Source organism: Siniperca chuatsi, linkage group LG22, assembly GCF_020085105.1.
Source record: "Siniperca chuatsi isolate FFG_IHB_CAS linkage group LG22, ASM2008510v1, whole genome shotgun sequence".
NCBI classification, from domain to species: domain Eukaryota; kingdom Metazoa; phylum Chordata; class Actinopteri; order Centrarchiformes; family Sinipercidae; genus Siniperca; species Siniperca chuatsi.
In genome coordinates, this window is record NC_058063.1 from 15232095 (window position 1) to 15255296 (window position 23202).

Genomic DNA, 23202 nt, shown 5'->3' on the forward strand with positions numbered 1-23202 from the left:
CTCTTAAACAGAAGCATTACAGGTGGTAAGGGTGAATTTGTTGCAGAGGCAGGCATTTGGGGGTTATGTGGGATTGAAAGGGGTCAAAATGTTAGCTTGTTTATGGTTTGTTGATTTGAGCTGCATGACACCCAGCCGCGCGCGCACACACACACACACACACACTCAAACACAAACGCATCAAGGACATATGGCACAGTTCATCCCTGAAGTCCAAACAGGCCAGCTGTAAAAGCTGTGTTGGTGGTATAGAGGCTGGTCATGTATAAACACACACACCTCAGCTCATGCCTCAGATCTGCCTTCACTTAGGAGCTTTGTGAGGCACTGAGTGTTATTTTAACTACACACAGGAGAAGATTCAGGAGTTTTTGGGGTCTGCAAACTTGTTAAGAAATACTGTTACTAAGCTACTTTCTACTTCCTCTTTGACACGGGTACAATCATGTGATGAAACAGCTAATGGTTGTCCAAATAGCTAAGCTTGTTGCTGACTATCTGCAGCATCAACTGCTTAAAGTCAGCGATGTAGTGTTGAATAAAAAGGTTGTTGTGACAAAGACTACATCCAGTCAGTGATCATCATAAGGCAAACCATCAGTTTTAACAATAAATATTCAGTGAATGATCACCTTAAGATCTATATAACTTTCTATGAATGCACTATAGATCATAAAAAAATCTGCCTAGTTTTACAGACAAAAAGGGTAGGTAAGCTGAGTTTTGGCAGGTTTACCTTTCAATCCATCCCTGTTTAAAGCTAATAGCCTTGGACCGTATCCTCCGGCTTAGCGCTGAAAGCCTGGCCCTCAGGACAGGTTTTCAGCTCGCCTTCCTTAGTTAAGTGCTGATAAGGAGACCGCTGGCTGCATCCCAGCTGCTAAAGACCACAACAATACCATGAAAAGGCTTTCTGGGGGAACTTTAGTGCCTTATCATTATTCACAAACACTCAGAATGTTTTGGGTGATTTATCAAGAGATGTAGTAGTCTAAATCTGCTAAAGTTGGCTTTAGAAAAAAAGCAGGGTGTACTGCTGTCAGGCCTGTTAAGTTCACCTCCAAACATTGTTATTGATTCAAAATCTGATTAAAGTAAAAGATTAAATTGAATTATGTTATTCACTTAACATAGCCAACACACATTCCTGTATTTTTTCCAGTATGGCAAATGCATGGTGAGAGTCTGTATACCGACCTGAGCCATGCATGAGTAATGGGAGAGCTGCGTGCAGCCTACACAGAACTGAGATTTTTTGGAAAGATAGATGAGCCTAGCAGATACAGACCGAGACGCAGCAGATCAACCGGTACTCCAGAAACTGCCCTACACCTGATAGATTCAGTCTGATGTTTACTGTGTCTTCACATGATTGAGGAAGTGATGTTAAAAAAAAAAAACTAGGCCGTCTGTGATTTATTGCCTGATCTCTGGGTTATTTTATCGTCCGTCTGAATCTGACTGGAAAGAGAAAAAAGGAGAATTTGTTGTCTCTTTCCATTAGCTGCATAAAGGATGGGTCTGCTAACACTAATCTACAAGGCGCATATCCGCCTGTCATCGTGTACCGACTGAACTGTAGGGCAACAGTCTCAGTGTGTGAGTGTGTTGAATTGGGAATTTTGCATTGTGTGTGTGACTGCATGTAATTTTGTGCTTTTGCCCGTACACGTGCCTCGCTGTGTTAGTGCTCCTATGTATCCATCTAAAGCTTCAAGGGAAAATTACGGGTGTAGGCGCATCTGTATGTAAGTCTATGTGATGTGTGTGAACGTGTGTTAGAAAGAAAGAGAGACAGTGAAAGTAAGAGAGAGAGGATAATTGATAATTGCAGTATAATAATAATAATAATGCCATATTTTATTCCCTTGGCTGGTCTTGGCTGTTCTAAGTGCTGCAGAAAGCTGGGATCCATTAAGAGAGACATTTTTCCACCAGCCGTGCATGTAGAGGCAGGGCTCTCCTCCAGCGCTCTTCATCTTTGTCTCTCTGCTGTCTCTCTCTGTCTTTCTGCTGTCTCTCTTTTCACCTAATACATCATACATTAGGTCTAAAGCATCAATTTATATAGGTTCCAAATGATTTCTGATTCAGGAGTTTCAGATTTTTTTTTCCACTTAGTTTAGGCAAATATTGTAGTTAGTGTTAAACTAATATATACAGTAAATATGTAAATATATACTAACGAGTAAGCAGTGTTTATATCTGTATAGTGAGCAAAATGTGGTAAGATAGACTGGTTATAGCCAAATAAGTCACTTCACCATTCTCTACCTCTTTCTTATGATGTCATATACTTCAACAAACTAGGTTATACGATGTGTCCGATCACAGTTAAAGGAAACGTGTTTATATCTGTTGTGAACTCTAAGGCATGGCAAGCTGAAAACTTGTCATAGAAAGCAGTGAAATGCAATTAATTGTAGAAATTGGGATAAGGGCGCACAGTTTCGGACAGGCTTTCCTTGAAGGCATTCATGGTTCTGCACTCAAGTGTACACACGAAATGCAATGGAAGAATGACAAAAGAGAGCTTGAGGGAGAAGTTCAAATCCTGCATACTTTTCGCACCCCCGCATACCCGGCCAATCGCTGCGTAAAGAGTTGGATTATTGGTTTCGGAAAGTACCAAAAATTGTCGGACGCAGCCCCCTAGATTTCACATGTCAAGGGGGTTTCAGACACTGTTGGACGATCTGTCAAGCACTTTGTTAGGAACATGCAGAGGGTTGGACATCAAATTTTTCAAGGTCTGTGCCAATACAGTGCAGAAACGAATTCAACACTCCAAGGTTCAATACCCGACCCTTCTCTCTCTTTACTTATCTGATCTAAACCAGCACATCATTCTGTGTCTGTGTGTTTGAAATAATGTAGATGAGGGTAAAAGTCATACATTATGAGTTTATTATTGATTTACAGTGGATCTGTCTCTCCTCAACCTCGTGTCAGACATGATAACCTGGTAGCTGATGAGATCACTCACCACATTGTAGTTTTCCAGCACTTTCATGACTGCCATACAAAGGAGCTGATTGACTTTCAGTAAACCTATTCAGGCCCCTGAGGAATAACTACTGTACTGTACCTGAGACAGAAGTAGTTCGCATCACCTTCTCCAAACTGAATGATATTCCTTTCCTCTCTACTTACTGTAATTGGCCTGAAAAAGTCAATCCATTTTCCTGCTCTTTTTAGCTCTCATTTTATTCATTTTCCATGCATTTGCCTTTTACATGACCAAATATCTTCAAGGCAATATGGCTCAAAGCCTTTCATTTTATTCTATTGGTTGCTAGTAATCTTGTTGATCCAGGAATTATGGCTTTTTCCATTGTTGCGTTTATTATAGCTTGCTTTGGATACAAGTGTCAGCTATAAAAATACAGGGAGAGAAATGACTGTATCTGTACTGTAATAACCCCACCATCCCTTGTTTTTTGTCTTATCATTTGTCTTCATCCTGAAGATTCGCCTCTGGGTTGCCATGTGTTGTCAGATAAAACCCCCTCTTGCTCTCTGCAGGCAGGCCCGGCTTTGGCAAAGAAACATGAGCAGTAAACTGGACTTGGCAGCTTCACTGTGTCAGTCTGCCCTCACAGTTGCATAAGACACAGACAGATGGGCAGCGTGTGAAGAGAGATGATGAGAGAAAAGGAGTGGGAGAAAGATGGAAGAATAACAGGAAAAAAGTAGAAGAAAGAGGGGAAAAAGCCCTGGGTCGAGGAATTGATAGAAAGAATGTGGCTCGTTCTGGTGGTTATTCACAGTAATGTTTTTACCTGACTCTTGGTTAGGCTGTCTGAATCTGGGTCAAAACAGTCTTTAGGGTAGTTTACTGGCGTTAGTCACTTAATAAAAGGAGCTTTCTGCTCAGCCAGTGTGTTTCTGGGACTGAAATCTGTATAAGTTGGACTAGCAGGTGGGTTATTTTCCTCTGCTTCTTCAGTGAAAAGTTCCAATGACTCCTAATGTGCCAACGTACCAGGAAAACGCAAGTTCACGCTCATTATTCACACACAAATTCACACACACAGAGTTTTGGACCATCTGCATGTCTTTACATGGTTGTCATCATTTAATTCAGAGAGGTCATATTATAGACTGTACACTGAAGTGTGTGCATGAGAATGTATGTGCTTGCATTTAGAGACATTGTGTCCTCAACACAGAGCTCTAGACTTGTAAATTCAATCCAAATCTCACAAACTTGTTTTTTTCTGCACAATTTTAGTCCTACAGACATCCACTGAGAATGAATTGAGCCCAGCAGTTGGAAGCTGGCCCAATCTGAAAACTTTACTGTTTAGTTTTCATTTTGAATTCAAACTGTCTCACCGACCTCCAAACCTTGTAAACAAGTAGTTTAATTTTAATAGTCATTGTAGATATAAAATGAAGCATAATGCAACTACAAGTTCTACTTTTCACCTCGTATCATTCAGAAACACTTTTGCTGGATAGTTTAGGAGAAATTTCCGCCATGTTTTTCCAGTTAGAAAACTTGAATCAAAGCCCACATTTGTCCCGTAAAGTGTACAAATAGTTGATGTTTCAGAGAAGGAGAACACTTGTCAATCACACTTCATACAGCTCTACTTTAGATGATGCTTTTCTTTATTGCGCTTTTCCAGACCACAATAAGTGAATCAAATATTGAGGGATGGGTTTGTGAGGCCCCTGTCTCATTCCAGTGGGCCAACGCCATTTCTCCCATTTCTCCCATTTTTATGCCTTTCCATCATGCTCTCCTCCAAAGCCACAGACTTCCACCGTAGAGTGTCAGACAACGTCACTGTCGTCAGCTTTGACGCATTACAGCCAAAATATTGTTTTTCAAAACATTGTCTATTATATTAAATGAGGCTTGTGTAAGTTGCTTATATTTGGTCTGTGAAGATGTACTGTAGAGATCCTCTACATTCTTGGCCTGTCTGAAGTGCACACACACAGACACACACATACACACACACACACACAGACACACACACACACACACACACATTTACACTTGATGTTAATGTTTGGGAGTCTGAGCCTTTGCCTGAATTTCTGAATAACCGGTAATGAGATGTCGAGAGAAGCAAATTAAGGTGGGAAATGAACACCATCCATCACCTGAATGCTGGAAGATTTTGTCTACATTGGGTGATTTTCAGGGTCCTTTTCATTTCTAGAAAACATATTTGCTCACTGGAGCATTTTTTATTCTTTTGGCTGAGTCACAGGGCAAATTTTAAGCCAGTGAATTCTCACCAGCACTAAATTCAAGCTAAACTCTCACTGTAAGAATGTGGGAAGTGATACTTTAGAGAGATAACATGGAGAGGAAAGGGGAGCTACTTTTTCACCAAGAGAATAAACTTATTTCCTCTTTAAAAATCCCTAAAATAGGAGCAAGAGTATGACTGTTGCACAAAAGAAAAAGGGAAGACGACTATAATTTCAGTGAAAGAGCTGACGCAAACAAATTCCCACTGCAACAAATGAAAGCAAGGTGCACCTCTTTGATCCGGTCCCCAAGGCTGGACCCAGCAGTGATAAGATATTAAGCAAAGTCTCTGTTTCCTGTCTGTGCAACTGCCACATCCCGCCATCTCACCCTTAATCATTTCCTCCCCCTCAGTCCGTCTGCTTCTTCCTCCTCTGCAGTATCAGAGGGTCTCCGACAGGGTTGGATGAGACAGAAGGATGGAGCAGACAGGCCACCTCACCTACCAGCCAGAAAAGCCCTGATAAGACTGAGGCCAGACAGGAACGTCCACAGGCACCAGACAACAGATTTTAAATTTCTGAGTCTGCAGTGGGATGTGGGTCACTACCTTTACTGTATATAGCGCCTCATAAATCTGTGAAACGATTAATCAGGACAGTAAAATGAGGCTTTAAAATAACACATATCACTTTTTGTCTCGAAACAAGACAAGTGGTGGGAAGAGCAGTACTATTTCTGTCAGTACTTTTTCTGATATTCACTTTAGTAGAAGGAAAATTATTATTATTATTACCTTTTGAAGTGGTCATAAAGTCTGAATATCGGTCTATTCCTCGATTATTTACCGTATTTCCCATCTTTGCTGAGCAAGAGTTTTGTGCGAATGGAATTAAAGGCCTGTCCCAAATATAGGCAGGTTGAGTTCAGTGATTAATAAGCATCTGGGCCATTAATTGAAGTTTTACGGTACTCTACTGTCTACTGTCTTTCCTACTCCGGTTGTTAATCTGAATCATTTTAGAAGCCTGAAGGAATAAAATAATCCAACAAGAAAAGCCAATAATTATAGAAAAGTCTGAAAAGTAAACATAATGTTGTGTAGCAGAATATGTTTCTTTCCTATCCCAATAATCATGTGACAGATTTATCTCATGACTCATGAATCCTGAACTCCAGGTTGGAAACCACTAGTTTCTTCTTTCTGGCTCACAAAACTCCATTTGCTTCTTGTATTTCTAGTTCTTCTAACTGTTTCTTAAAGTTGTAGTTTTATAATGACTGAATATATAAAGGATTTGACTTCATTATAGTATATTGGTTTTGGAAAGCAGATGCTACCTGAGAGTCCCATATTTTTTGGTCAGGTTTTCAAAACATAGATGATGATATATTTCAAATGTAATTTTGTTGTAAGCAGATATCTTAATATAACTCCTGACTTCAACAGTGGCCCATAACATGTTTTACTCTCATGGCCTGAAATAATATTGAAATAGGAGTTACTTTTTTTACTCAAAATGCACACACACACACTTAGACAGTTTACTGGGTACGTATGCTCAGGGTGTAGTTGGAAAGTTATTCAGACACTGTCATGGTGATCGAGACAATAGACTCAACATGACTGTGTGTATGTGTGTGTCTGAGTGTATGTTTTGGGTTTAGGAGGAAGAAATGCTTTAGTCTCAGGTTCCGTTCCTCTGGGCCTCTTCATACTAAATCATTTTGACAGAAATATTCTCTATTCTCCTCTTTCATAACTTTGTCCATCAACCTCAAATATGCTCTACTGAGGTATTTTGGAGCATTTTTCTTACAAAATGCTTTGACAGCTGTATTTTGTCAGTATTGTCATCATTAATACTTCGGTTTGGAGGAGAAGAACTGTGGGCTTTGAAGTGATTTTTTTTTCTTCAGTTCGACTACTCAAGCCAAAACATTTTGATTTAAACAATTTTCCAAGCTGTTCCAAATGTGAAGATTTGCTGCTTTTCTTTGTCTTTTATGATTAAATTAAATAGCCTTAGGTTTAAGATTGTTAGTCAAACACAACAAGCAATTTGAAGATGTCACCTTGGGCTCTGGGAAATAATGATTTTTCAGGTATTTTTCACAATTTTCAGAGTTTTTGTAGACCAAACAATTGATTAATCGAGTAGTAATCTATTTTACTATGTCTAATTGTATAGGCAGTATTTGCCTTTGTTACTTAACGGTGGCCTGTGCACTCCTGTTGCTTCTCTCGTCACACGCTGCTCACCCCTGCCCTCCTCTCTGAAATGGATACTGAATATTTTCCAGAAACAGGGGCCTACTTTCTGACCTTTGAACGTCTAGAAGGACCCTGAGGCCTCCTCATTCACCATTATCTCACGGAAACACAGACGCACACACACAACGTAACATGCAAGCTGGCCTGATGTAACTGACCTCTGATGAAAAGAAACAGAAATCAAATTTTAAAAAACCCAACCATGATCTAATTTCAGTCGATATGCAAAGCATGAATGCTTCCTAAATATATTTTTGACCGTTTTTTCATCAGATTGTAAAAAAAAAAATTTGTACAGAGCATCTAGAACAATTGTATTTCTGAAGACATGGTCAACAGATGTGTTTCAACTGATACCTCTGTTCTCCAGCAGCTGTCACCATGTATTGATAACTTAGGACCCCTTTGAATTCCATGACTGTCACATATCTGGGGAGAAGTGGTGACAGACAGCCAGGTAGAGCAGAGATATGCAGGCTGAGAGGTCATCTGAGTTCACGTGGCCCAAATATGTACAACCTGTCAGAAAACTAGACCTCTTTGAAATAGTCCCAGCAGTTAGGAATGCTGCAGTCACTTATCTTTCTTATCTTTAGACATAGCCTATCTATTAGGAAAGTAATTTAAAAAGTTCTTGGAAATGCAGATTATCTCTGTTAATGTGCCATTTCGTCAACCAAGAGCTTAAGTCAAGCAAGAGGTGATGTACAATCTCTAAAATAGCACCACATTTTGTTTCAATCTTTTTGTTCTGAACCATTTCATAATAGATTTTCCAAATGCTGGATATCTCATTTGGAACAAAACAATTTGACAGAGCAGAGACTTTTTTGTAGCCTAATCCAAGGTCACTGGTTTCCTCCAACAACTCTCCAAGCATCCTGGTCCCATCTGTATTCACTATAGTAGTCCATGTAAGACCAGGCTACGTCCTTTTTACTTCTACCAACTGCCTTCTCTATCCTTCCTCATCTTCTTAAGATCATTTTATAGGAGATCAGCAGTTTTACTCCGTCAGGAACAACCATGAGTCCAACACAAATTTAGGAAGACCCAAGTTAAGGTTTCACATCAGTTTCATTGCATGAAAAGTCCCGGTGTTGATTTGTCAGGGGGAACGGTTCGGAGAACAAGTTGGTCCGATTAGGTTTCACACAATACCACCTAATTTTTTACCAATTTAGTCTTTGGGTGGTGGATAGAATACAATTTGGAGAAGTGCACTTGAACACACACATATACATACAGTACATTCATTAGCCTGTGTAACGTGTTGAAAACCCCATGTTTAGACAAACTGATGCATTCTGGATAGATCCCGAAGGAGCTGGCAGCCGTTGGTGGCTTTGAATGGATTTTAAATGGATGGAGAGGATCTGAATCTGATTTTATTGGAAGGGGTCATCTGTGTGTTTGTAGAAAATTTAGACAGCTTGAAAAGTTTTGCTGTCTGTCTGTTTGTGTGAAAATAGCCCTAATCAGTCATTGTTCAGTTATTCTAGACTTTGCTGAAAGGTTGTAAATTACTGCAGTTATTGCTAATAAAGTATTTGGGATCTGCAAAAGCTGCTGAGTTTGTAGTCGCTGTCTTTCCGACTGCTGTTTGAATCACACTGTCTGCTTTTTGCTGTCTCAGTTTTCCTCAGCACCAGGTGATCTGTCTAATTTTCCTGCCTCGAGGGTATGCTGCAGTGTTTTTCAGTAGACGTCAGTGTATACAGTATGTGCTGGTTTGGATGCTGCGGAGAGTGTCCCACTTGGCCTTGGGTTAAAGCTGCTGCGGTCAAATAACTGAGCTTTGCTCCAGCCAAAACCAGCGACTCCAGTTAGAGAAAGAATTAGAGAATAAAAATTAGGTGATTGAGGCCAGTGGAAACAACAGGGAGTGTGTGTGTGTGTGTAATGCATGTGTATACAAATTTATTAATGCACTGATCCCACTTTGTTTCTTCTGATACAGATTCTGATACATAAAGTTAGGGCATTGTCCAGGTACTTATCCAATTTGGTTTCTGTATTCCCCACACCTGATTGGATCAATCTTGTTTAAGGTACTGTAGCATGAGGCTATAACTACACATCACTTCTCACCTATATACAGAAGTTCATACACCAATATTCCTTGTAGGCTTTTGCTAATTTTACTGGCATAGTTTTATAAAAGTTTATAAAGCTGTATAATATAACCAATCCAGTATATCAGATTGGTGCATCAGAAGTTTACAGGCGTGTGTGCACATGCACGCGAAGGATAAATAACACAACTCTTTGATTTTTAATCCTGAGTCTGCATGTTTCTTCTGCCATTTTCTGCATGTATATCTCAACCAGAGAAACAACTGTTTATTTGTTTGAAAACACACCCAGATCCTTCACTTTCTCACCACAACCCGTCGCTGGGACAATCACTCAGCCAAATTCTCAGTGGAAATGACTATGGCTCTGCGGTTGTGGATACTTCTCAGAATCATGTGAGATTTTTAGTGTCTTCACTGTACGTGAGGAAGTGGGATTTACGCTATGGATGAATGTGTGAAAATGTGAGCGAGGAAGAGGAAATACCAAATGTTTCTTTTCTAGAGGTATTTCTCATTCTTGTTCTCCAAGTTTCTCCTGGTCCATGCATCAGGAGTCAGATACTTTGCCAGAGGGGAAATTACCACACACCACTTCGTCTTACAACCCAGGCCCAAAAGAAATTATTCTCTTGCGATTTCCAACACTTAAGTCACAATTATCCTCTGCACCTTTTTTCACTCCATTTAGAAATATGGGAAATTGGAAGGAACTAAGAACAGGAGACTGGAGAGGGCAATCTTTACACTTCCCGGCTCTGTAAAACACAGATGTCACTAAACCCCCTCGACGGACACCTTTCTCCATTGGCCCTACGCATCCGTCACTGTGTAATTATTTGCGTCTTACCTCTACAGTTAGTTGTTCCCCTGAGATGAGGTTTTTAGTATAATGACTGCAGGGAGGTGAGTGTAAGTCCTGGTCCTGTCATAAAAATCAGATCTACAAAGTGGGGAGTCTCCAGGAGCTGCTGTTAGCTCATAAGGGTAAGGATTTCACCACTTCAGCCCTGGTTGGGCATGAATCGCACACACACACAGACACTTACTCTCTCATACACACTTCCATCCCTGTACTTCTGTGCACAGACAATTTGATCCTACTCTATATGGAAAAAGTAGAATTGAATAAACCTTTAAAATTTTCTGCTTATTTTGCCTTAACAAATCAGTAGTGCCCGACCAGTATCTGTCATGCCTCAAGAGTCGTTTAAAGAGAGCTGCATTGATTTTATCCATGCTTGTCACCATTTATTTCAAAATCAAAATTGTGGCTCTGGTATAGGACGATGATGTTCCCATTCTTAATCCCACCTACAAAGCTCTGAATGGTTGTTTTTCTAATTGCAGAAAAAGATTGTCAATGACCACAACATCAGATCTATTTTAAATTAAAGTTATTAATTGAACCTGTGCTCTTCCTTGTACATGTCATCCTATCTGCTGTGAAAAAGGTACATGATGCATTGATGGAGTTATTACTTCTTTGTCTTATGATTAGGTGATCAGCAGTTAGCGTAATGGTGCGTTATTGCCACCTACCTAACACTTTGCATAGCGTGTTTAATTGCATCTAATTTGCATTTTAGTTTATGCGACGTTACAAGAAATTGCTTAAAGTTAGCTTCACTGTTGGATGCAAAAATAAAGTATCTACAGCTTTACACTCTGGTCAGTCAGATGCACACACGTGGTTGTGAACACACTTTCCTACACACATCACTGCTCACTCTCTTAACCGTACACTCTGTTCTTTCCACTAAGTGTGTATTTGCACAAACACGCACACACCTATACACAGATTCCCTCTTACTTAAAATACTGCTCAGCGATTGATAGGTGTGGCTGACACCAGCCTTATGAAACTTTTTGTGAGTGTGTGAAAGTGATAAATGAAAGGCGAGGGGGTGGAGTGTTGAGGTGGAGAGGTACAAAGTGACATGTACGATTCAGAAAGAAATGGTAAGGAGATTTTGAAGATTAATACTCTGTCGGCAGGGTCAAAGGTCCGGGAGGCGTCAGCAAGGACAGGAACTGACTGTCAGCAGCTTTAGTGTCCTGCATTTAAATGCCATGATCAACTATGGATATCATTAGAAAACAGTGGTTTCTTGATCTCACTGGAAAAAGTTTGTTTCCACTAGGCCACCGTGCTGTGGAAACCATGGTTCTTTTAAAAGTAGGTTGTCTGGCAGAAATTTTTTTGATGAAACTTTTTCTGTGTATTGAAAAGAGCTCAACTGATACAGGATTTTTGAGGCCGAATCCGATATTGATATTTGAAAGTTGACATGCTCTTCCTCAGCAGATGGGGTTACCCACTTGTGATAGAAATGTAGATGTTTACATTTTTCTGAGCAACTTCAAGTCTTCGCATCCATGTTGGCTCAAAAGAGATTGAGATTGAAAATTCATTCTTGACCTGCAGAATAGCTACTAAATGGACCTTGTGGACCTGCTGTTTCCGAGGTCAAGAATTAACTTTCACTCTCAACATAAACCTTTTTGAAAAGGATCCTTTAAATTGGTTTTAAAGAATTGTGACGATATGTAGTGAGTGGGAGATTTTACAGTTTAATATAAACAAACTTGTCAGTGCTCTCTGGTGGACAAACTAGGTACTGACAACAAAATTATTGTTGTTTCTGTGCTGCAATATTTATCAGCTAAAATGGGCTCATAATATCTCATATGTATCAGCTGGCCTCTAATGTTCAATAACAAACATGCATTTTCAATAAAGGAGTAAACTGCATTTGATTAGTGTACTTGAACTTTTCATCTTGTTGCTACAAATCAATCACATACCTCTGAAATGCTGCTCCGTGCTCACAGGAACAGTATTAAGTAAGTCCACAGCTTTGTGATTAAAGACACAAATCACACAAATTCTTTAAGCATATGGATTTACTTTGGCATCTTGAGATTAGGATTTACCAAAAGCGTCATACATTGGCACCTGAAGAAACCAAAACTATTTCAAAGAGCCAGTAGTGGCAAACTAAATAACATGTTTTTATGGGCTAAGGCGTGTAGGTCTATTAGTAAACCACTTGCTATGTTGAGGTTAGAGTTTGAGAGTGCCATATTCCATTGGGTTGTTTTCTTTGGTGAGTGAGAGTCTGTATGTGTTTGTCTGACTGTATGTCTCTATGTGAATGACTATAAGTAGGTAATTGGTACATGTATGTGAACCCACAAATATGCCTACATCCTGTTGTCTTTGTTTGTGAGCTTTTTATGTGATTTTGTTTGTTTTTTCCACATTCTCCAGGTCTGATTGTGCAAGACTTTAGTTTTTGGAGCTATTAGTTGTGTTTTCAGCCTCAGTAAGAAACCCCATTCCAAGTAGTTACCCAAATATAGAGACAAAATATGCACTTGCCTCAACTTTAATCAGTTCATGTTTGAAATGCTGTGTGTTGGCAAGAAACCAGTCCCCCAGGACCCGATACAGATCACCCAACTAATTTTCAGAGAACACAAAAGCATACAAATACAATCCATTTCAATTCAGGATATCCAAACACTAAATGCAGGTGTTTCCCAGCAACAGGATATTTGTATTGGTGTTTTAGTTTTCTTGGAGAACAAGTATGTTCAACATTTCTCTTGATTTATGTTGAGGTTTAGAGCTTTTGTACAAATCCATGGCAACTCAGGCTGCGCACATACGATCTCCGAGCAATGACGCCCAAAATGTATCCTCCTCTTTAAATGACCTCTCAGCTTGTGCTTCCTCTTGATGTTATGAGGGCTTATATAATTTATCCTACCAACGAGGGCAGAATCCAGAACAAACAGGAGAATCAATAAATTGAAACCTCTCCATGAATCTGTACTACAAACACTGACATCTCTCCAATTCCCTGCTCTACTAGAGGAAATCTCCACCTACAGCTGGGGCCAAGACAAATAAACCCCTCAGGAGAAGAAAGAAAGGGAGGACAGAAAGAGAGGAACATGAGGAAGAAATGCAAGTACAGCAACAAAGGAAAATGCTGCGTCTTGTCTCCATAGTGTGGTCTGAGCTAAGTCTGGATGAGATGGGATACATTTTCATGGATGCTTTAAGCCAGTGACAGTCCCCAAATCATTCCCTGCGTATAAGCCCTTTCAACGCGCCAGTCTGGAGTCAAGAAAAGCATCGCACTCCACCACAGTGTGGCCTTTGTTTATTTGAAAATCAAATCTTGGCTTTAGAGATGATGCTGTGGCTGCTCTGTGCTTGGGTAGTGAGGTAATGATCTCATGAGTGTTACAAATATTACATAACTCGTGGGATTTCTTCCACTCTTAAAAGTAATTCTGTTGAAAATGGATTTTTATGTCACGTAGATCATTTCCAGCGCAGTCACAATACAGTTTAGTGGAAGAAAATGTTCCAGCTGTCTAAAATATCAACGATAAGTATCATGTTTTGCTGTATTGATGCTGACCAACCATAGGGATCAATCCGTTGGAGGAAAGGCGGAGAGAGAGAGAGAGCCTCAATAGACCGAAATTCTGAAAACTTCACTCTCACCACCTACTTCTGGTTAAATTTGAAAGCAACAATATTTTTCACACTGGCCTTTTGGTTGCTTAAAGGCCTCCTGGAAAACATCCCAAAATCACTAAGTGAAGAAGAAATGAGTATACCAGAAAATGAATCACACCACTAAATCACAGAATAACTCCTGAACATTGCAGATTGATGATGCATGGTAATTATATAAGTTTTGAGGGGTGGATATTTTCTTTTAAAACATGGCCAAAAAGCTGCATCTGATAGAATCTGCTGTATTAGCCTTCGCTTGCAGCAATAGCAGCAGTTTATTAAACCTAATACAATACATGTATAACATTAAGCACACTGGTTTCCATCTGATTAAAAACATGAAGGCAGCACAAAAACATATGATGATGAAATTAACCAGTAAGCATACCATACATTCAGTATTATGTGACATATTGTGCAAAACATGTGACTGTACATCCAGTGGGAGAACATTCAAAATGTCAGTGCCCACAAAATATAACAGATGAGGTCAGATATGCAATAGTAAGACCTCCATAAAAAAGAGCAGATATCCTGCGCTGATACTGTATATACCTTCCTTATTTGCTATATACCATATACATGCATACAGAGAGAAACTAAACATACCATTTAAATACTGAAAATGTCAAACATATGCCGTGAACATAGAAAACAAAATGTAATAAATATAACCCAAGATACATGACATGAGGCAGATTGCCAAGCCAGTCTGACCTCACCTTCATCCAACTGGCGCTCAAACCGTAACTGCTCTTATAATTCTTCCTCCCACTCAATCAAACCAGCTATCCTCGTCCAATTACCCATAATGCCTTGTCTGATTGGAACGGTGTCTAAAATGTTTTTCTCAGCGCTTCGTTCTGCCTGCGCAACACAGAGACCAGTGGGGGGATAATTGAATGAGTTTCTCATTTGCCAGCCAAGATAGCCTTTCCCCTTGGCATCACATCGTGGAATTAGCTTCTCTCTTTCTCTCCATGTCTCTCCTCCTCTCGCTGTTCCTGGTTGTTGAGTTGTTGAGTTTGATGAATGGTGTTGTGACAGAAACCGTCAAGCTAACACACACAGCTATCCTGCCTACCGTGTCTGGCAATTAACTGGCTGTCCGCACTCTCTTCGCCAACAGTTTGGATGCAATTGCACTTCTCGGTCGAACTGGGCTCAGTTTGGGCCCGCTTACAAATCCACATTACACAGGCAGACTTTAGTGAAGACTTTTAAATCATTAGGTAGTGGTAAGTCAGTGGTTGCCAAATTAGGAGCTGTAATGGCTCTCCTGTTCTAGAAATACTTTTCCATCCCTAAAATTTTGCCAAATATACCCCAGACAGGTTAACAATTATCTATGTAGTCTCTATGTAACTTCAAAAACATTTTCTGTGGTTTCGTTAACCTCCACTTTAAGCACAATGATTGATGAGTGATCCTCTCTTAGAATATTGTACTGCTTTTTGTGTCTACAGATATCTACATCATCTGGGATGAGACACCATGTGAGGCTGCTTAATATTCAGAAGGCATTGCAGGAGATGTCTAAGACTTATACATTGATGTTTGATATATTTGGAATAAATGACCAAATTAAAAAGGTCAGAAATGTTTCAGTGTTTCCATATAATCGCCTACTGGAGTTCCCTTTATGCTTCAGATAATAGAATACAAATTATCCTCACATAACATGAAAACTGTCAAGCTGATCCTGAGAATTTGCCTACTGTGCAGTACATGCTTCTGGTGTAAATTCTCACACATCCCAAACTTGAAGTTTTTATTTATCATGAGACATGACAATAGATTTTCCTACTGGGAAGCAACACTTGCAAATATCTGTTGTGGTGTCAGTTCCAGCATGTTTACAGCTCAAGCAGCCACTCCGCAGTGTTGATAATGGACAGGAGCTATACACAGAAAGTGTCCGCTGTCTGGTTTATTACTTATACTCTACATTTCTGCGTGTCATCCTGACAAGGTGCCTTGGTTGTGTGGCTGTCACTTTATTTGCCACATTTGACTGTCGAGAAATAGCTGGACAGCAGCACAGTGGGTTCAGCTGTCTTTGCTCCCGTGGTAGATCATTTACAATGGAAACTTTAAAATAAAAGATTAGCATGTTTGCATGTTTTTGTCCATTAACAGCAAATTATGTTACTTTACTGCAGACCATCTTCCAAAGCATACCATGCATTTTTAGATAATACATCACAGGGAACAGTTTTTCACCTTTAGAGTTATAATAGCTTCTTATTGTAGTACAGTTGTGAGCATAAAACATCTTTTAAAAACCTTTTTAACACAAAAAAGATACAGATTTGATTTTTCAGTATTCTCTCTGAAAGCAATGCTTTTTTGCAGCCAATCCTAAATCATGGGTGTTGAATGCAACAGCATGAGGCAGTTTTTGAAACTTGCTTTAGCAGGTAACAACCTGCTTTGCCAAAAAAGATGACAGGACATTTATGAGATGGACTGTCTGCTGTATCTGAGGCAAGTTTCAAGTCTCTACAAGTTGATTTACATACCACACTGTCACGAACAGTAACTGACAGACTGAAAGTTAGGAAATGAATCTAAAAACTTTATTTAAGAAGTTTACTTTAAGAAATGCTTAGTGTAAAGTATACATAATTTGCAGTACATAGCACATATCATCCTGGGTGGTCGTTGTGGAAACCAAACACCTTACCCTTACTGTGTCAGTCTCGTGGCTACCCTCTGAGCAAAACAAGAGCATGGAAAGTTTTGTGAATAAAGTTAATAAAACAAATGATGTGGCATGAAACATTCTATAATATGTGAGAGGTGTGGAACAAATGTAATCAAAGTTCGAAGGCAAATGATCAGAAATACAATCAGTTCAAGAAAATACACGTGCTTTACATGTGCTCTCAAATCAAAACATCAGGATTAATTTGCCTTTAAAACCACAGTTAAAAGTTAAGATACTTTTGAATCAGAAGCCTCTTATTAGATAACGTACATTTGTGCTATTCCTGTGAGGCTTGCAATACATGAGGAACAAAAACAAGATGTTTGTGGGACAAAAGCTCATTGCATATGACTGATTCAACCAGGAAACAAATTGTCTTTGCAAGTGACCTAGTTTATCTCAAAAATGCAAAGTATGTGTCCCTGAGATGTTGCTCAATAATACCAAAGTTGACTCTAGTGTCTGTAATTGTGTGTACGTGTGTGCATGTTGTTCTGTTGGGTCCCTGCAGAGTTATTGTTGTTATTCTTACCACCTAAGCCAAGAGCAGATAGCCTGTCAAAACAAGCGCTCTCACTTCCGACCGATGGGGAGACAGCTTTCCGAACGGATGCAGTTGGGTTGTATTTTTTGTATCCGCTGTGGAATGCCTGGAAATACAGTTTTTGTTTTTGGAAGGTGAATCTCAAGGAAGTGAAAAACCATGTAAGAGAATAACGGGCAGACTTGTCTTTCAAGCTGTGGTGTGTTCATGTGTAAAGAAGAAACAGCTTGAAGTGAATGTGACACTCAAATTCCATGTGCCATTCCAAAAGCGCAATGTACCCTATTAAACATTCGATATTAGATAAATAGCCATCATTCTCCCTGTCTCATTAAAGTGACAGGAAAAAGCAGCTCCAGCTATTTTTACACATACAATCATACAGAAGGCACATCCAGCTTTTATCTGATCCCTGATCAGTTCAGCTACTGAGTAATCTGTGTGGGTGAGAGAGCATTGATGTGTTTGGGTGAGGGAGTGGCGAGATTTAGAGCTTATAGTCTAGGAGCTAGTGAGCTTAACTGTTCAGCCAATCATGATTGTAAACTATTTAAGTGCACAAGTTATTCTTCTTTGGACATTATTACTCAGTTAAAGTACATGATTGGTATAACAAACATATACAGATATGACTATTTTGTCAACCCACGGCTTAACCTATGTGCTGCAGGACACAGTAACTGCAACACCTGCACAATCAGATACAATTCCCCTACAAGAAATTGGCTACTATCAGTGTAAAAGTTATTGTATTTTATTTTAATTGAGCCTGACTGTGCACCTCAGGCAACTGAACCTCTTGTTAATTTCATTGATCTTTGGGTCTCCCGCTCATATATGCATAAAATGCAAGATAATGTATTGCTTAGTTCTTCCACTGTGTTTAAATAGTGAACTAAACTAAAAACTGGTCAGTGAACAAGTATAGAAGAATAGTATACATTTGACTTGTATCCTAATGGTCTTTCCATCCCTTTTTTACTTCTTTGTTGAAAGTGGTACCCACTGTTGCAAATGAAGAAACAAACAAATCATTAACCAGCCAGGTGGGTTTGGGCTCTGATCAAAGTCACAGTAGGGGCTGATGGGAGGCCAGCAGTGTGGTGGAGATTTTTTTGGGGGGGGGTTGTCCTCATTTAGCATTCAGAATAGCTGCCAAGCATATATAAGCCTTTGATTAACAGCTGGGGCACCTTGGCACCATCGTCAGCCCCTCAAGGTGTGGAAAGGTTTCCTAGTCTCTTCTGCCAAATGCAACGAGGTGCCTGCTTTTGAAGTTCTAATCATACAAGCATCTGTTTGGAGATGGAGAGTCCGTCAGAATAAGGATCCAGCTTTTGATTAGTGGACTGAAGGTTTTATTTAGATGGTTTATTTATATTGGTGGTTCATCAGTGGATTGAGGGTATCGTGCATATGGCTGGGTTTTGATAGCCAGTTAAATTTTGGATCTGATTCCAAGTTGGTAAAATAACCAGATTTGTTAAGCTCTGAAACTTTCTTATTGAATACTCTATCACTTGTCCCCTTTATTATTCCCAAAGGACAATGTACAAAAAATCCAGGTAATTGTTTGCTATCTAGATAAATATGTAATCTATCTGACAGAAGATGAGTATTTGTACTTTGAATGTCAATCTTTGAGCTTTTACTTTTCCTTATTAATATAATATTCATTGTTGTTGTATGTTGTTAATGAAAATTAAACCTAAATACTATAGATCGGATCAGATTCAATCCTTGATTCTGATGTAAAATTGACAATCAAATCCCAACCAAAATCGCCCTAATGGCACTGTAGCAAAAGAGTGTGTGTGGATGTGTGTGTAGTGTACACTTGTGAGACCCTCACTGTATTTGTGCACGAGTATTTCTATAATCCTGTGTATACAGTTTATTGTATGTGTGTGTGTGATATTACTGTATTAAAAAAATCAGTCACCAGCTTCACATATAGAGCACTCATCTCTTCCTCTCTCTCTCTCTCTCTCTTGCCTCTCTCTTGCTTCTTGCCAAAGTTTGAGGCATTTTGGAACGGAGATAGATTCGCTGCTCTTACCGCTAATCCCTCCAGGCCTGTTGGTCCCTTCGCTATCACAGCTGCCTGACAGATATCAACGACTCCAAACCAGACACACTTAAACTGTCCCATTGCTGCCGGCTTATTATCTCTTCTTTGGACCTACACCGGCATTAAAGCACTTGCCAAGTGCGTAATTGAAGAAATGCATGAAATGTACAGCAGAGAGGCCTCAAGCTGACATACAGCTGTTCAAGGTGTGCAAAGATGCATGCACAGAATGAGATGAGTAGCATAAATATGTTAAGTGACACTTCATTAATTTCTGTCCACTGCATTTGACCATCCTAATTATTTAGGTAATATAGTGGAGTGGAACATCAGATCAGAATAGTGCAATGCAAATCAACGTCTTTCAAGTTGAGTTCAAGGTTTTCTGGAATAAAATGTTGTTTGTTGTTTTAATACTGCTGGTGCAAGTTATATTTAGCAATGGCACAGTTAAGACTGTAAAGTGCTCTCAACCATTGTTTTATGTAGCTTTTTACTTGGTTTAAGGAAGATTAACATTTTATGTTAGATAATAAGCGACTTGACTTGCAGTTGCCATTATTTTTAACAGCATGCTGGCTTAGTCTCAGACAGGTCTGTTAACCTCTGAAGCTGAGTTTCCACTTTGTCTTTAATCTCTTTCTTTATCCCTCTGTTCTTACAGAATGACTGTTTTATCCTTGTGCTGTAATGATCAGAGAAAATATTCTTTCATGAGCGAAAACATCTGGAATATTTATAATGACTCTTATAATGATAATGAATCATCACTCACTCAAGAGCTTCTTTTCTTCACTTATATGCATTTTGTACACATACACACAAACAGAATGTGTTTCGCTTTCTTGCTGTCACCCTTAGCAGCCTGTGTGATTTGTCTGCATGTACTGCACGCCACAATAAGTTGCATGCAGAGAGTTACACTAACGGGGAGCCCCTTCCCACACACTGGCTCCTGTGGTTGCCTTTATGTTAATACTCTGACCTAAAGTATGCGGAGGGTATTCAGGAGGGTGTTATTAGTGGGTATGCATGCGTATGCTCCGTTTGGTTGCATCTCCACAGTTGCTAACACCACTGACTCATGGCTAACGCAGAACCCACTGTGGTCCAAAAGCACTTTGAGCAGACGCCTAATAAAAGACCTAAAAACATCCCGAAACACTCAGACATACAATATTAACACATAAAGAGGATACACTAGGCATACCAGCAAGTGCACACGCATCGATTTGTTCACTATTATTGTACTCTGGCATGAAAAGATGTTAATACATAGACACAAATATCACTGTGCTGACAGCTGGCAGGAGCCATGGAGGACCAGGGAGGGCTCCTCTCTCCGTAATGCGGCAGCCTGATGGGGTGCACTGACAGCTGGGAGCGACCGTAGCGGACCTTCCAGGGCTGGGAACCAGAGCAGCAGGCAGCCCAGAGCTTTGAGGATCAGAGAAACCAGGCTCTCCCTCTCCTCTATTCTCTCTCCATCCTCATTTTCCTCCCTCACTCCCTCGCTTCACAGGCTCTGTAATTACACCACTCCTGTTAGAGCTGCTTGAAGTTTAGCCAATTAGACAATAAAGACCAGAGCTTTCTCTCCTGCTCTGTTTCCCTCCCTCTGTGGTCACACCCCTGCATGTCTCCTCTATATTCACCTCTCGTATTTTACAGTCTGTCATGTGTAGCTATTACGTCCTGTTCAATCATCCACCTCCTAACACACATCCTTTGTTTCCCTCCCATTCTCTAATTCTTTATGATATACCCATGACCTTTCTAGCTTTCAGTAAGTAAGTAGATATCTGCCCTGCTGACTTCATCTAGCTCCTTCTGCTTCTTCAACTTCTTTTATTCTTTTGTTTTCTCTACCCCTTATTGCTTATTTTTCTTTTCATCCATTTTTCTCTGGGTTTTATCCACATGACCTCTTAACCTCATTTAAAACACCCGTACAACAAACCTAGACACAGCTTGGCCTCTCCACAGCAAAGCTAGCAGATGGTCCTGTTGTTTTGTTTTTTTCTTTACTCCAGAGAAAATAAAGATATGTTTCTCTGACTTTAATGTCCAGTCTAATTGTATGTGGTGGATTGTAAACGGTGTCTAAAGTTAGTTTGGTAACTGTAGCCGGTGTTTGGGGCGGACACAGCAGCCCGGTCTGTGTTGCCCAGTGTTCTCTGGTGGTTTTAGACCACTGGCAAGCAGCTGCCTAGTCTGTAGGAGAAATAATTACAATTGTAGAGCTTTCTCCTTCTTTTTTGTCCCTCCTCCCCATCGTGCCCTCATTGCCTGTCTTGCTGATGTAGGGTTTTGAGGAACCCTAGAATTGAGGGCTGTTTTTAGTGGTTGTATGTGACGTTCTTCGTTATTCAGTTTAGTCATGTCACTAAAGCTGGAGCTATGTTGGTAGCGTGCTGGCAGGCAGAGCAATGGGCTGTGTGTATTTGAATGGTCAACCTTTGCACAACAGTAACAGCATGACTACACTAACTAAGACACAGTTTTGTCTTGCTTGCTTTGTCAGCTTAATGTTTCTGATTCTTTGAAAGTGCACTTTTCTTTTGTAATCAAATCTGTACACCTTTTTTCAGTTTTTTCTCTCCTTTTTATTTCATTGTTTTATGGCTTCACTTTAAGTTTAAAGGAATAGTTTGACATATTGGGAAATACGCTTATTTGCTGTCTTGTCCGAGATGAGAAGATTGACTGTCATATCTGCCTGTTCACTATGAGGCTGGTGCCAGCAATGGTAGCCTAGCATAAAGACTGGAAGCAGGGGGAAACAGCTAGCCTGGCTCTGACCTACCAGCACCTCTAAAGCTCACCAATTAAGATGTTATATGTAATTTGTTCAATCTGAACAAAAACCAAAGTGTGAAGACGATGGGAGTTATATGCTGGACTATTTCTTGGCCAGGTGCAGTGACTTCCTTACGGTGATGACAAGACTCCAGGAAGTCACTGTGCCTGTTGTTTTTACATTTCGGAGTTTCATTGTGCACCTAAATTGAAAGTTCCTCTCGAAGTTTAACTAACACTTCACTTGCTGTGAAGTGAAAGGGGATAAAAAAAAGAAAGATTTGATTTATTAATGTGGAAATTCAGTCAGTTACTTCCTCACTAAATTTGTTTATATATTTGTTTATATGTTCTTCTCCAACAGCAAATCCTACGTCACTCCCGTGCTAACGCAACCAAGGTAATTTTCCTGATCACTGATGGCTACTCTAATGGTGGGGACCCTCGGCCAGTGGCGGCAGCTCTGAGGGAACGTGGCGTTGAGATTTTCACCTTGGGCATCTGGCAGGGTAACATCAGGGAGCTTCACGACATGGCCTCGCAGCCCAAGGACCAGCACTGCTACCTGGTGCACAACTTTGCCGAGTTTGAGGCCCTGGCTCGGCGTGCACTGCATGAAGGTATGAAGGACAGATGATGATTACTTAAGCTGAGTTGTTGTGCTATTGTTTTCTGATGATAGAGGAGGAACCAAACCCCTTTTTGTCAAACAGCTTTTTTTAGATCTTTCAAAGACAGAATCACAGCCTTCTGAAGGTGATGTTACCTCAATTCAAAGAAACATCTGTTATCTCACTTCACAGCTTTAAAGACTTATTAGATCTCACCCCAGTTCCCACTTTACCCATTTTAGCTGCACAAGGGAGAGTTACATCAAACCCTGTGCTTTGGTAGATTGAAGTTGAAGCTACCGCTGCTACTCTTTGTCTCTTTGAAGCCTCAGTGCTCCCATAATCACCATTTGACCTGTAGCAAT

The 23202-nt window shown here is 40.0% G+C and overlaps 1 protein-coding gene across 7 annotated transcripts in view; it reads left to right on the plus strand.

Annotated features, from left to right (window-relative positions):
- Window positions 1-23202, plus strand: part of svep1 (sushi, von Willebrand factor type A, EGF and pentraxin domain containing 1) — a 103388-nt gene that overhangs the window by 7010 nt on the left and 73176 nt on the right. For all 7 annotated transcript variants that reach the window (XM_044183575.1, XM_044183578.1, XM_044183581.1 and 4 more), the window contains one exon: window positions 22591-22846. In XM_044183575.1, the coding sequence (XP_044039510.1) occupies window positions 22591-22846 (256 nt within the window). The remainder of the gene's footprint in view (window positions 1-22590; window positions 22847-23202) is intronic.